The sequence below is a fragment of the Raphanus sativus genome, chromosome 9 (assembly GCF_000801105.2).
Source record: "Raphanus sativus cultivar WK10039 chromosome 9, ASM80110v3, whole genome shotgun sequence".
NCBI lineage: Eukaryota > Viridiplantae > Streptophyta > Magnoliopsida > Brassicales > Brassicaceae > Raphanus > Raphanus sativus.
In genome coordinates, this window is record NC_079519.1 from 32,613,523 (window position 1) to 32,628,110 (window position 14,588).

The window sequence follows — 14,588 nt, forward strand, 5'->3', positions numbered from 1 at the left end:
GTTAACTATCTCGGAATTTGGAGTGGAACAAAGCTACAATTATTCAATCGGTTAATACTTAACCAGGGTAATTATTGGTGCTCTTTTCACTAAATTGGAAAGATTTCAATAGGGCCATTCATTTAAAAAAATCTGAACTTCGAAACAAAAAGATACTTATCGGAAAAAAAAAAGAGACTTAAAATTCATGTAGCAGCAGCAGCTAGTTCACCATGTTTAGACTGGTTCAAGTAATAGTTTCCACCAGCAAGCAACATCAAGCTCAACACACCAAACTTCCATGACGACAACAACCCTAACCCCAATACATTGGAGTGACTCATCATCACCACCTTCTTCTTTCTCTCAACAGGAACCCTTCTCGAATCCGCCGAACTCTTCGACTTCCTGAACGATGCATAACTCTCGACTTCTTCAACCGTCAACGCAGGTTTAAGCGACTTCTTCGCGGTTTGGAAATGGCGGTCCAACACACAGCTCGCCGCAATGTTTTCTCTGAGCGACACTGTCCCGCTTTCTCTGCATAGACCTTCAAGCTCTGCGCCTGTGAAAAGATCAGTCTCCTCTGCTATTTTTCTGAGGTCAACGTCGTCTCCTAGTCTCATGCTGCGTGTGTGCACTTGCAGTATCTCTAACCGAGCTTCTAAATCAGGCGGTGGCACGTACAGCACCTAAACAAAAGAACATTTCAAAGTAACCGGTTAACAATCCGGTTTACTTATCAAAGTGATCTTAGTCTCTAATAAATTGCTTTATTTTAGAATGAAAATAGAGCAATGAGAAAAAAAAACTATTCGATTATAGAATGGAAAATAGAATAGGACTAGAAATTTTTTATTCCAAATTCTATTTTATAATAAAAAAATAGAATGAGGTTGGAGATGCTCTTACTAAATCGAACCGACCAGGTCGCATAAGAGCTGCATCTATTGCATAGGGACGGTTCGTAGCAGCCAGGACAAGAATTCCCTAAACCAAAAAACACATCACTATCATTGTAAACCAATAAGGGAATCAAAAAGGTTATGAATGAGCTTTTTTGTGTAGTACCTTTGCTTCTTCAAGACCATCCATTTCGGTTAAGAGTGTAGAGAGAAGTCTTTCTCCAACTGTTGAACTATTATTGCTTGAGCCCTCTTCACCTCTACAACGGCACAGGGAAGTGTAAACATGTTAAAAAGAGTCTATAAAGCAGAAAGCAAGAGTTAAAGAGCGAGATAAGAGACAAAACCTTTTACATGCAACAACATCAGCTTCATCAAAGAATATTATACTAGGAGAAGCAAGTCTAGCTCTTTGAAACGTGTTCCTCAATAACGCTTCACCTTCTCCAACATACATAGAGAACAGCTCCGCACAGCTTAAGGAAAAGAAGGAGGCTTGAGCAGCGTTTGCAGCGGCTTTGGCAAGAGTTGTCTTTGAGCAACCTGGAGGACCATGGAGGAGTATTCCACGCATAGGAGATATTCCCATTCTTGTAAATGCAGCTGAGTGTTTGATAGGCCATTCAACAGCTTGCTGGAGCTTTTTCTGTTCCACAATCAAAACACATTATAGCCCACTATTGTAAGAGGGATGACAAGAATGTTAAAAAGCTATTCTACCTTCAAGTCTTTGAGACCACCAACGTCGTCCCATGTCACTTTTGGGATTTCAACTGTGATCCCTCTAGTTATACTTGGACCAACCACAGATTTTGCAATCTTGAAGTCTTGTGATGTTAGGACAAGAGTATCTGGAGATCTTTTGCTTGCGGATATGGTCGCTTCACGGCATAAAGCTTCCAAATCTGCTCCAACATAACCGTTGCAAGACTTTGCTATGGCTTGCAGATCGAGACTAGGATCTAAACTAACTTTCTTTGTGTATAGCTGATAAAAAAAATAGCAAACATGAATCTCACAAGAAACAATCTCCAACTTAAAGCCCCAATGAAGAACTCAATGTTGTTACCTGCAGGATTTTTAAGCGATCCTCTTCATTAGGTGTGCTGACTTCAACTAAAGTATCAAACCGCCCCGCCCTTCTTAGCGCTGGGTCAATTGCATCCAACCTGTTGGTGGATGCTACAACAACAACTCTTGGTGCAGATGATGAGGGCTTGTTTGAGTCCATGAGTGTGAAGAGTTGAGAAGCAATACGAACACCTTGCTCTCCTCTACATTTGAGAGATTAAATCAAACAACTCTCTCTTAAAAAAAGTAATAGGAGTAAGTAAGTAACAGATATATGAGTGAGTGAGATACAATACCTAGAACTACGCTTAGGACAAAGAACGTCAATCTCATCGATGAAAATCACAGATGGCTTGTCTGAACCAGCGTGAGAAGTAGCCTCGGCAAAAGCTTCCCTTAAGACTTTCTCGCTTTCTCCAGCATGAGCTCGATGTACAGAATGAGGGCTAAAACAGAGCATTGATTGCCACACAAACACAAAGCACATATTAGCTTTCATATCATATATATTATACAAGAAGCTACAAAGAAAAGTACCTCAGAACAGTCAAGTGCGCATCACATTCCTGGACAACAGCACGGACCAAACTTGTCTGCAGGAAAACAAAAAAGTTGCAATATGGTCTAATTAGCTTAGGTGAGCTAATCTTAAAGTTTAGAACTTTGATGAACCCAACAGAGTTTTGTCTGAAAAGTTTCAAACTTGGAAACAGAGTTCACCTTTCCGGTTCCAGGAGGGCCGTAAAGGAGCAACCCTCTAGACCACTGCAATGAATGAGAGTGAAAAGCAGAGGAAAGGTTTAATAAAACAGAACAAGAAAGAAACAGAGGAAGCTGAGTTTCAGGTGTGGATGTTCTTATTTTTTTTTTACTTTGAGACCAAGAGTACGAGCTTCGAGAGGGTAGCGAAAAGGGAAGATGATGAGTTCTCTAAGCGCTTGCAAAGCCCTCTCGTTGCCACCGATCTCTGCTTCCGCTCGCCATGTATCATCGCCGACGACGACGTCGTTATCGCAGCCACTGGTTTGGGTCTCCATCAGATTTGCAGGGTTTATGCGCCGCCGGGAGGGGGGGACGAGAGACGGAGGACGTTTTCCGGTGATTAAAATTTTAAAAAGATTATACAAAATAGTGTTAGGGCTTTTCTTTACATGTGATATTACAACTTTGTCCTATCTAAATTGATTACCGGTAAGATTAGGATTTGGTTTCGAACCTATTCATATTCCGAATTTTCTGGATTAAAGATTTCAACTCCGTTTGAATAATGTTCTAAATTTTGGTTCTTATTTTATTTGAATTTTTATGGATTTAATTCAAATTCGGATAATATATTTAATTTAAATTATTTTAAAATTTTAAAATTCATTATTTATTTAAAAAATTTCAAGATCTATAAACAAAATAATATATTACATATAAATTTGAATAATATATATCCAAATACCTAAATTTAACATATAAATTGATTTGATTTGTATATTTAGATAAAAGTCAATAAATATTTTAAGTATTTTTAGTGTTCTGAGTATATTAATTATTTTAGACATTTACTTTGGACTATTTGTATATATGTTTAAGTATTTTGGATAACTTAAAAGTATCATATATATTCACTAAATTTAAAAATAATAAATATTTATATATATATATATTTATTTATTTTAAATACATTCAGATATCCGAAATATTTCGATTCAGATTGAATTCGGTTTTGGTTCTTAAAATACCAAAAGAAATTGACTCTCAAGAATATTGACGTTTTCAAAGGGAGAGTTCAAGATGTTGGACAAATTGCCTCCGTAGCATAGTGGTATTGCGTTCGCTTCGTAAGCGAAAGGCCGCGAGTTCGATCCTCGCCGGGGGCTTTTAAAAAAAAAAATATTTTTGGCCCACAAACGTAAACAGGTCAAATTGGGCAAGATTGGCACGATATTAATGGTTTTACTATCCAAAAAGCTGCCGAAATGAATAAAAACTAAAAGTAATTAGACTGTTTTTCAACTCTTTAAAATATTTTTGTGCAGTTTCGAAATGTTAACCACTAGTTCATTCACAGGCTTTAAAAACAAGGAAACTCCAGGTATGTTTTTCCTCATCAAATTTCCAATTCATTAGAAGTTCTTGTCTTTTTCTTTTGATATTGGAATGCAACTATAAGCTCACAAGCATGTATGTGGGTTCAGTTACTTCCGTTCTACTGAAATCTTGCTGAATTAAACCCTTTTTGTTCAGTTTGTTTGACTTCAAAAGTTTCTATGGAAATTTTTTGAGTTTTATTAAATTTCGGTTAAAATTAAATTTAAAATCTCAAGTAAGTTCAGTTATTTTGGTTAGTTCGATTCGAAATTCAGGTTAAGCTCGGTATAGTTTCTATTTTTTTTCTTTTTATAACAAAAATCGAATTATCAAATTACCAAACTGAACCAAAAACCAGAACTTTTTTTAACTGCCAAATCGAAATGAGTCTCAAACCGAATTAAACTGAAAACCAAACTTTTTAGTTTGATTAAGAACCGTAGGCGTACTCAAAAGAGCATCTATATATGAGAAAATAGGGAAGTTTCTCAAGGCCATGTTGTTGTCTCCAAGATGATAACTTCATGAAAAAAATGTAGAAACAAAAATCCTAATCGAGTGTGTTCTTTTTTAGTTCTTCTGCAGCCAACAATAATGAAAATAGCAGGAAATATTCTGCGCTAAATAATTGATACAATAGGAATGAGTCGGGAGACAACGGTTTTAACGGAGGCTCAGAGAGAAACTAGAGTTATGCTTCATGTAACCTCACATAACCCCACAAAGTTTCAAAGCTCTTGGCCATTAACTACAAACACTTTCCAATAGACCCGAGAGTCTACCTTGCTCTCTTACACGGTCACACCAACCTAAACAATTTGATTAATTTAGTTAAACCTAATTTACTTTTGTTAACACATAACTTAACTCGATTTTCCATTTAACAGGTTTTACTCAACCAGTTAAGAGGGTCAACTAATCGTAAACACACAAAGCAAACCGAATTCAAGAACATGGAGAACGTAAAGAACAACACGAAGGACATGAAGGAAACCATGAGAACCAACCACACATTGTTGACTGCTTCTGGTTTTCTACTTCTGCTGGTTGTTCTGTCTCTTGTGATTGCTTTTCTTGTTTCTTCTGTTCCCCTGTTTCTACACTTGCTGAATCACTTGCAGCTCCTGCTAAACTGTAAAAATAAAAAAGACTTTTCACTAAACCAAATCCAACAAAAACAAAGCAAAGAAAAAAGGCATAAGAGAGGATGATAGGAGAGACTATTACATGGGGAAAGAGAAGGAATGCGTGCTGTTTGAGCTTCGGTTAGAACGGTAAGACTTTGTAGGAGTTTTCCAAGAAACAGCAGGAGGCTGTTCTTTCTCATCGTCATCATCATCTGAATCAACAACTTTGGAGGACTCGACTAAAGGGTCTGATTCTTTTCCTGGCGGAGGAGGCATAGGAAGCTCAGGACTATAAGCTAGCAACTCTCCTGATTTAAAAAGCTCACCAGATTTCATCATATCAACAGTGAAACTGTTTCTCCCTATATGAATACTAAAGAGAGATTCGTTCGAAGCGCAGCTCCAATCAGCTTGTAAATTCGATTTGCTTGTCTCGAAAACCGAAGATGGGATCCGGTCCGGGTCATAGTCCGTTGTTCCTTGATCCTCCCTGTCCATTACTTGAACAGGAGGTGAATCTGTCTCTGGTAGATGTCTTGGTGGTGATGAATAGGAAGATGATGATGAGGAGGAGAAAGAAGAGGATCTTGAATGTGTTTCTGAGTGGATCTTTTTATGCTCATCATCTCCATTTTTATCTTCTAATAAAGGTTCTTCTGAAACTTGTTTGTTTTCATGGTGATCATGTTCTGACCCCATAACAAACCTAAACAATCAAAAGAAATAATCATCAATGCCTCTTTGATTTAAGCCATTTTCTAGGGTTATTCAAAACCAATAAACATCAAAAATCTCTAAGATAAAATACACCAAGAAATCTATTATATATTAAATAAAAAAACATACCTGGAAAATGATTTTATCCGATGAACCTAGACCGTGATTCAGTGATGATTCTTCTTCACATTTGGATAAGTTGTGAATTTTTCTTATCAGACAAAACTAAGATGAAGAAAAGGGGGATCTAGGGTTTGGTTCTGTTCCTTGTCTGGGAGGGGGATAACAGAACGAAAGGTATGTCGTAAAGTTCGGAAACTTTTAACAAACCCATTGGCTGGGTTTAGCGCCATGTCGGCTTCTCTTTCTGTTTTTTTTTTTCTCTGTTAGTTTTTTACCACTTTAGAAGTTGATCTCCTGTGTCATGGTCTATTTTAGAAACTGTGCTCCATCCAATAGATTTGACTTTTTAACACGTGGCTTGATATACATTGGTCTTGGCACTACTTACTTGCTGTCCAAAACAAAGAAAGCCATTTGTTCTTCTTTTTGTTTTCATCATTTTGATTATGATCTTGTGTTTGCAGCTGAAAGAGTATATTGATGATACAGAGGATCTGATCAACATTAAGCTGGTAAGGACAGAAAAAATCAAGTTTTGTAACAAGATATTCAAGATTAGTAACAAAAGGCAAAACAAGAGTAGGGTACTAGTAAAGAGTAGTGATTAGTAACTTCAAACAAAAAGTCAAAAAATAACAAAAACAAAAGGCTAGACTTTCAAGCTCTCGTCGTTCGGATGATTGAAACATAATAGAGCTGCTCAACAAAAGAGTCTATATGAGGGAGACGAACAAAAACTTTGCAACTTAAAGCCAGAACAATGTCAAATCAAAACCATGATCAAATATCATACAATTCGATGTTTGCCACGAACACAACTGATTTATAAAACAGTTAAATCTAAAAGCAACAACCAGCCAATTAAAATAAATAAATAAAGGAACAAAAGCATTCTTTTCACACCGGTGAGGTGTCTGGTTCGCTATCGGGATTCACAGCACCGGCAGTGGTGGTTGTATTCAGACCAAAAGTAGGCAATGATTTGTAGACGAAGGTCGAAAGATTTAGCAAGTTTTGATATAAACTCGTTGTTGCATCTTTAATAAGAAGATATATTTCTTCCAGGTCCACTGGTTCCACCTCCGGGTTTATGTAAACATTAGGGTCGGCCCGCTCTACGGGCGGGATGTGAACTATAAAATAATTTCAAAGGCTAATATACAAATTAAAAATATTAAGATCTGGATACTGAAATTTTAGGCATGTATATCCGGATCCGGACCAGTTATATATTTTTAAAATATTTAAACATAATTATATCTATATATGTATACTATAAATATTTAGTTTAAAATGTCTATTTTTATTTTGTTTAACATTTAATATATACTTATTTTAATGTGATGTGTTCTAATTTTTATTTGATGTATATGTTGTGAGACCATACTATTATAATTATTATTTATATTTTTTGTTGTGGGTTTTTAGTTTGATGAAAACATAATTTTATTACAATTGACCAATTTTCTATACATTATAGTTTTATTTTAGAAATGAGAATATCCAAATATGTTTTATTTGTTTATTTATATTTGATCTAACTTGTATTGTCAATGTTTTTCCCTTTTATATCATCTATATCATTCACAATGTGTAATTATAAAGATTTATACATCATATAAGTTTTTTTATTCTACTTCATCTATTCCTATTCTTAGAAGAAATAAGATTAATCTTCTATGTCATTTGATTGGATTTTGTAAGTTATTCTATGACAGTGATTTATATTTATATTAAAGTTTATTAATATTTTTAAAAGCATTAATACATATAGAACTTATAGAAATTTCATTTGCGAAAACATAGTTAAAATATAATATATATTTTTAAATTACTTTTGTTTGTATTTATAATCATACATTTGCAAGTTAAACTATAACCATAAAATAAATAATTATATTCCACGAACGGATTATGAGCCTCACAAAATTTGGAGTATTTTAAAGCTGAAAAAGAAAAAGAAAAATTGGAGTATCTTATATATTTGATAATATATCCAAGGTTTGAGAATACCCATAAGCGTATGGACATTGTATAGTCAGAAAGCTTGAAGTTGTGGTTGCTCCGGGTAATGCCAATGGTCGCTGGCCTCACCTGCTCGCCGACGAATAGCTTGCTAACCCCACAAGACGCTGTCTTTTTCAGAGAGATGAAGAGATCGCGATCTCCCGAAGATTATAGATTTTGCCGAAAACGACGCATCGAAGGTTTATATATATAAGGATCTAGCAGACGAAGAGCGCAATAGGTTGATTCGTAGTGGGATGGAGAATAAAGACGATTTAAGATTAAACCACAAACACCGTTACAGAATCTAGAAAGTCTCAGCGCCAAATGAAAACAGACGAAGAACACGAAGGAGAACATCTGTTTAGGGATTCCGTAGAACAGTGTCGATGGGCCTAGTGCCGAAGAGCATTTCATTTGCGCTGGACGAAGCCCACTGCGAAGCCCATTTCGAGAGAACAAAGTTTAAGTGATACAGTGCGTATCTGATGTGTCAACTCGTGAGACTTCTAATTTATGACGTGGACGCTGATGTGTCAGCAGGAGAGATTCAACTCTCTTTTATATATATAGATACATGATTGATTTGGTTGCCCTAAGACTTGGATGATTGCGTAATAATTATGCTTTAAATACACTAATACGTACCATCTGGACAGTAATCATCATATAGTCGGCATATAAGTATTTTTAAATAGAATTTTTTTTTTCGTTTTTCTGGGATTATCTTATCTATAGTGCATGATAAGATGATTTTACCCTATTTTTATATTTAACAAATAAATAAAGAAAAACTCGAAACTATAATAATTATTAATATTACTATGAGATAAATATATGTTCTTGTTGAAGATAAAGATAAGTTTATGATAAACTTTATCTATTTGATATTTTAAAATAAAAAATGATGACAACAGAATATTAAAAAACAGAGAGATTTAGAACTGTTGTTAAAATAATCTTTATAAGATATTTTAACTTTTATTTCAAAACATAATTATCTAATACTATTTTAACTCTTTTTGTGGTTTAAGCACTCTGATGCAACAATCAGAACAGTGAGAGAAGTAGCCAGTGCCGTGGAACCCAAGTCTTGGTACACTGAACTTCTCAGCAGCTTCAGTAGCCTACTGAAAGAACATGTCGGCTAGCCATATCCAGAATTGGTATCATGAGCGATGAAACGGGAGAAGATATCATGGAGCTTATGAGGAGTACTACCCATTATCAAGAACATAACAACGTCTCAAAAATAATCATATATCAAATACTATGTCTAAGCTCCATGTTATATATCAAACATGTAAACAAAAAATTGATGTTCAAAGATAACTAAAGAGGAAAGAAAACATCTTAACACTTTTGAACATGCTACAACCATTACCCATTAGTGAAGGTACTTAATCTTCTTTTAGGGCTCTTCTCCATCCTTTCAAGAACAGTATCAAGAGCTTATTTCATGGACTAAAATTGTGTTCCTTTTAGCAGTTAAACTTGTAGAAGCTTTCTCTGTGGGCTTCTTTTTCAAATCATTTTCTATGTCCCGATGAGGCCATAAGAACCGCCACTGCAACTATGAACATGAAGAGCATACTAATAAGAAGTACATATGTTCTTCTCGATGATCTTCTGTATTCTCCAAACAGCAATATCCCCCAAAACGTACTCACAAGTGGAAGTGCCTGAAACCCATCAACAGATATGTTTGTTTGGTTATCTTTTTCACGGTCAAATCACTGAACAGGGAATAATAGTTTTTATGAAGTCTAAACCTGAACAGCGTCTGCAGCTGCATAGCCTGCGGCTTGACCACCCATGAACTGAAGACCATTACCAAATCCACAGAGAAATCCAGCCAAGAAAGACCATCCTCTACCGTTCCAGTCATTTAGGTAAGCCTTGAAAGACGATCTTGGGAGGCCAAGTACAGGCCAATAGAGAAACCTGATGTTTAGTATCAGAGCAATCACAAATGCAGAGATTGAGAAGTAGAAGAAAGCGGTGTACACGCTGAGTTTTGGAACCCCATGTTTCAATGTGTGCCACTGATCGTTTGTGGCTAAGTTGAATGCAGGTGAGAACATAGAGAAACAGATACCGGCAAAGAAAGTTATTGCCAGTCCAATTATTGTGCTTTTCCCAAAGACCTATCAATGCAAGTTTTGATTTTTCAAGAAACTAATATCCATATGATATGAACATGAAATGAATTGTCACAAAAAAAAAAACAAATGAACATGAAATGAAAAGATAGTTTCACCTTTATAGCTCTCTGTTTCTCAAGCTCTATAAGAAAAGCTGCAGTCCCTTCTTTTGCTTTCTCTTTCGCTAACCCGCTGTTTGCATGATTTGTCTCTATTTGGAAAGAAGAAGTAGTCTCTAAACTGAAACAAGATCAAGATTATTTTAAAACCAAACCTAGCAAAACCAAACCATAACAAAAATAAAGAACAAGTTGTGAATCTTGTTCAACCTATTGAAATTTTGGAGTTTGGATTTGTTATCAGCTGCATTTGATTTGTGAACAGCAGAGCCGAAACAAACTGCTATCAAGAAACAAGCGGCCCCCGGGAAAAGGATCTCAGCTCTGTTGATTCTATCATCCAAGAAATAGTTCAAAGTTGTGCCTATGCAAAAACAAAAAAAAACAAAAAGAATGTTCATGATAAGTAGAAAGAAAGAATCAGTTAAAAGTAGTTGAAAAGAAACAAGAGTATACCAATAACAACAGTGATACTAGATGTGATGACTTCAGTGACTGATAAACCAACAAAAGCCCAAGCATATTGTGTTGCTAAGTTTCCAAGGCTAAGAACTATTCCTCCAGCCATTGCAAACATCACAGACTGCCAATTATCCTATAAAATATATATATATATATATATATATATATATATATATATATATATATATATATATATATGCAGTTTAACAATTTATTTCCAACAAGATTTAAATGAAATGTATGTATTTATACATGGATATGTAACTGACTTGAGAAAGCTGTGTGATGAAATTTGGCCTGCTTGGACCTATTTGGCCTAGTGTGAACGCTATGATCACTGCAGCTAACAGATTTGTGATTGTGTAGTCAAGATAAGTGTGTTGAGGAAGCCGGCCGCGTCTTTCAGTTAGAGTCATTATTGCTGGCCATGTCCCTAAGAAGAGAAGAGCCAAGAGCATACAAGTGATTGCTCCTCCTTTGCTCTCTATCATATACATCTTTCACTCTGTATAGTATACTTCTATGGAATCACAAAAAAAAAGAAGGATGAAATAGTTGAGTTAGAGGAAGGTTCCAAGAACAGAACACAAGACATATGCTGATGCAAGAAAATCTAAAGAAAACTCAAAACAATGTTTCACTAAATTCCATTACCTTTCTTGATCTAAAGCAGACACTCTTGACTATTTTAGTATGGACAGAAACATTATTAAGATCGATCAAAACTCAAAACTAAGGGTGTAGTTCTATCAAAGATCTATGAAAGTCTCAGGATAACTTAAAATAGACAGCCAAGGCAAAACAATAGACACAATTTTTTGGAGAGAAGCAGTAAGAAGAGAGACCAAAAAGAAAAGATCTTTGACTAGTGGGTCTCTTGAGATAGTTTACCTTTTTGAAGCTTTTGTCGTCAAGTTTGATGTATAACAGATGATAACCCGAGAACAGAGAGGACAAGAGAGAAAGAAGTTGCAAGTTTTAGTTTACTTTTTTTTTTGCTTATGGAGGAGTCCCATTTGATTGGAAGATTCAGAATTTGCTCGTGATAGAGACCACTACTTTACTGTTTATTTTAAATATATAACTTTGTACAAAATTGATCAATTCTCGCTTTGCGTTCAGATTATTATTTCTTTTGCCACCTCCGTCAGTCGTTGACTGACATAATCATATCTTCATTCGGAAAAGCATGCTCAATCATTTCATAATCAAAACATAAGAAAAGAGAACAAGTCAAATATACATAACAAATGTGTTAAATAGCATGAGCCTCATGTTGCAACCTAGCCTAGTTCCCTTTTCGGCTCTTCTTAGCTTCTCAGTGTATCTGCTCATCTATCTACTACTACTTGGATATACACTTTTTGAATATATTTTAGTCATGGCTTTAATACTGACATAGTGACATGCACACATGCATATATATTGAGCATAGCTTATATGTAACGGCGGATACATATATATCAAATAATCAGTTCGTTACTTTATTAATAAATTCCGCAACCTTCTTCACAACTCGACCAGCATTATCAATATCAGGATTCTTCAAATGATGAACATGACTCTCACCTTTAACCTCCATCAACTCCACTTCCCCTTCCCATCCACTCTTCTCCAGCTTCCCCACGTAACCAAAACCCTGTCTCACAAACGGGTCATCTCCCGCCACCACCACAAGAATCCGTCCGCAGCCTAGCTCAGAAAGATCCGAATACTCGGATCCGACCACGTTAATCAACGGATCATCCGCCCCGTCTACGCTGTTCGGACTCGCGGTTCTCCACCCACCTTCGATCCTCTTCCTCATGGCTTCATCTCTCGTCTCCAGATCGTCAAGCGGAGTCTTCCCCCAGAAGTAGGGATGAATCAAGATAACGCCGCGGATGGTGAGCAGTTTCTCTTTCTTTGCGGCTCTAACGGCTAGATGATGCGCGATGTTTCCTCCGGCGCTATCTCCGGCGAGGTACACGTTCTTGAAGTCGGCGTGAGTGTTTATCCAACGCTCCCGTCTAGAGAACACCCACTCGAGAGCGTCCCACGAGTCTTCGTACGGGATAGGAATCGGAAACTCCGGCGCGCGGCGGTAGTCCACTGACACGGCTATGCAGTTCGCGGCGGCGACGGTTGAAGTGAGGAAAGCGTGGTAAGTGGGCGAGAACGCGGTTTCGACCACGAAGCCGCCGCCGTGGAAGTACACGAGGAGAGGGAGTTTTTCTCCGGCTTTCTCCGGGAGGTATATGCGGAGGGAGAGGTTTTTCTCCGGCGAGTAGAGTGCGTCTTTGGAGACGACGCCGTTTTGTGGGTGTAGAGACGGTGGGACCGTTGTTTCTCCCAACATACGCTCGATGCGGCCACTCTTGTAGACTCGATACGAGGGTGACCTGTCGAAAGCGATTTCGGAATCCATTGTAGCTTGGGTTGCAAGAAACTCGTTAGAAATAAGTGATTCTTTCTTGTAGAATTTAGAATAAGTTTGGTTGAAACAAAATGGGTGTATGGGTATATACATGTGATGCAAATAAATGGACTAAATTATTTCATCTGGGAGTGACTCGTGACAAACAGTATTTCTCAATGATTTAGGTATATTATGTGGAGGAGAATAAAGATGATGCACAGGAGAGAGGAGGTGAAAAGTATCTGTGCAGAGATATTTTGACCGACATTTTAGATACTAACTTTACATGTGCGAATGTATGATACTATGATTGGTTCTACTTAATAAATTTTAATTAGATAATTTTACTTTATTTAAATACTAATAATTTTGGATTCATATACTTGTATATAGATCTGAACCAATGAGGCTGCTAACAAAGCCATTTCTTGATTTATTTGGGAGATACGAATACCTTTAACATTTCTTAAGTAAGACTAAGCTATTCCAGTTTGTAAATTTTATCAAACTATATTACCTATATGACATCCAGTCATAGCTTGTCACAAGTACTTTTTAAGTATAATACCAGATGTTAAAAAAATTATCATTAACAAGTCCTGGCGAGTATTTTGTTTGAAAGAACGTGTACCTGGTAGATTGTATGATTCCCTGGCTACATATGTTAATGATCGTTTTTTTTTACTGCAAACGGCTATATGTTAATGATCGTTATGTAGACTAATTTATCATTGATTTAACTTAAGTTATATATGGATCTCTCATAAGTAACTCAAAATAATATAAATCATGAATTATTTGAACTTTTAAGAATTTCAATTTGAGTTGCGTTGTACAGTGTTACTAGATCATGATCTGCGCGCCTGCGCGGATTTATCTTTTGATTCATATATTTTATATATATTTGGTATATTATTTAAAATTTATAATATAAAAAAGTTAGAATGATCCGGAACCAAAAAAAATCGACCCGGAAAAAAAGATCAAATACCTACTTAGATCCAAATGTTGAGAACTTGAAGAACTCATACCTGAAATGAACAGATTTATACCCGATCCAGTGAGCTAAATTTCAAACATAATATCTTTTGTTATATTTTTAATTCATTTTGTTGGGTTGGTGAGATTTACTATTTATTCGGAAGATTTTTGGCTAACTTAATGGTATATATTCGTAGGTTTTTTTTTCTCTGAACAGGAAAAAAAAAGATTTGGGTCTTGATTAAATTTATCTTATATAACAAATTGTTGCTATAAATAATTTTTATAAAAACTAATTTGTAACAGTAATATCATTTTTGTTATAAATTAGTATATCATGGTTTATAGGTTCAAAGTATAGAGTTAGTCGTTTTCATAGTATTGCTAATATTGATAGATGCAAGTTAATGAATATAGATAATATATTGTATTATTAGTAATATGTTGTAATATGTCGTATAGTATTATATGTTAGT

General features: G+C 35.8%; 4 protein-coding genes and 1 non-coding gene across 6 annotated transcripts; 1 reads left to right on the forward strand and 4 right to left on the reverse strand.

Moving 5' to 3' along the window:
- Positions 1–101: 101 nt before the first annotated feature.
- Positions 102–3,125, reverse strand: LOC108823577 (cell division control protein 48 homolog B). Its single transcript, XM_018596812.2, has 10 exons — positions 2,828–3,125; positions 2,676–2,720; positions 2,493–2,548; positions 2,252–2,401; positions 1,954–2,158; positions 1,605–1,871; positions 1,232–1,530; positions 1,051–1,144; positions 892–969; positions 102–671 (listed from the first exon to the last, which is right to left on the reverse strand). The coding sequence occupies exons 1-10, from the start codon at positions 2,990–2,992 to the stop codon at positions 186–188; spliced, it is 1,845 nt and encodes a 614-aa protein (XP_018452314.1). The 5' UTR covers positions 2,993–3,125; the 3' UTR covers positions 102–185.
- Positions 3,126–3,751: 626 nt separating this feature from the next.
- Positions 3,752–3,823, forward strand: TRNAT-CGU (transfer RNA threonine (anticodon CGU)). The gene has a single exon. It is a non-coding gene; the product is annotated as a tRNA-Thr (tRNA).
- Positions 3,824–4,626: 803 nt separating this feature from the next.
- Positions 4,627–7,105, reverse strand: LOC108826543 (uncharacterized). Its single transcript, XM_018599919.2, has 3 exons — positions 6,008–7,105; positions 5,262–5,867; positions 4,627–5,166 (listed from the first exon to the last, which is right to left on the reverse strand). Exons 2-3 carry the CDS (start codon positions 5,858–5,860, stop codon positions 4,980–4,982), a joined length of 786 nt encoding a protein of 261 aa, XP_018455421.1. The 5' UTR covers positions 5,861–5,867; positions 6,008–7,105; the 3' UTR covers positions 4,627–4,979.
- A 2,152-nt stretch (positions 7,106–9,257) lies between these two features.
- LOC108825964 (ureide permease 1-like) lies at positions 9,258–11,730 on the reverse strand. 2 transcript variants are annotated; one of them, XM_018599329.2, is made up of 7 exons: positions 11,625–11,730; positions 11,003–11,250; positions 10,728–10,866; positions 10,482–10,635; positions 10,269–10,392; positions 9,781–10,155; positions 9,258–9,690 (listed from the first exon to the last, which is right to left on the reverse strand). In XM_018599329.2, the coding sequence occupies exons 2-7, from the start codon at positions 11,228–11,230 to the stop codon at positions 9,538–9,540; spliced, it is 1,173 nt and encodes a 390-aa protein (XP_018454831.1). In that variant the 5' UTR covers positions 11,231–11,250; positions 11,625–11,730; the 3' UTR covers positions 9,258–9,537. The 2 variants fall into 2 exon arrangements, with proteins under 2 accessions (XP_018454831.1, XP_056851469.1); XM_056995489.1 differs by having other exon boundaries at positions 11,003–11,253; positions 11,625–11,727.
- A 228-nt stretch (positions 11,731–11,958) lies between these two features.
- Positions 11,959–13,255, reverse strand: LOC108825804 (probable carboxylesterase 7). The gene has a single exon (XM_018599157.2). The coding sequence runs from the start codon at positions 13,240–13,242 to the stop codon at positions 12,205–12,207; it is 1,038 nt and encodes a 345-aa protein (XP_018454659.1). The 5' UTR covers positions 13,243–13,255; the 3' UTR covers positions 11,959–12,204.
- Positions 13,256–14,588: the final 1,333 nt, after the last annotated feature.

Bases quoted from the DNA above. Each gene is read 5' to 3' on its own strand.
- LOC108823577 (XM_018596812.2), bottom strand. From the start codon at position 2,992: ATGGAGACCCAAACCAGTGGCTGCGATAACGACGTCGTCGTCGGCGAT. The intron at 970-1,050 runs GTACTACACAAA...TTTTTGGTTTAG, and splicing joins ATGGTCTTGAAGAAGCAAAG to GGAATTCTTGTCCTGGCTGC. The intron at 672-891 runs GTAAGAGCATCT...TCTTTTGTTTAG, and splicing joins GACCTGGTCGGTTCGATTTA to GTGCTGTACGTGCCACCGCC.
- LOC108826543 (XM_018599919.2), bottom strand. From the start codon at position 5,860: ATGGGGTCAGAACATGATCACCATGAAAACAAACAAGTTTCAGAAGAA. The intron at 5,167-5,261 runs GTAATAGTCTCT...TTATTTTTACAG, and splicing joins CATTCCTTCTCTTTCCCCAT to TTTAGCAGGAGCTGCAAGTG.
- LOC108825964 (XM_018599329.2), bottom strand. From the start codon at position 11,230: ATGTATATGATAGAGAGCAAAGGAGGAGCAATCACTTGTATGCTCTTG. The intron at 10,393-10,481 runs GTTGAACAAGAT...ATCTTGTTTCAG, and splicing joins AAACTCCAAAATTTCAATAG to TTTAGAGACTACTTCTTCTT. The intron at 9,691-9,780 runs GTTTAGACTTCA...GATGGGTTTCAG, and splicing joins CAGCTGCAGACGCTGTTCAG to GCACTTCCACTTGTGAGTAC.
- LOC108825804 (XM_018599157.2), bottom strand. From the start codon at position 13,242: ATGTATATACCCATACACCCATTTTGTTTCAACCAAACTTATTCTAAA.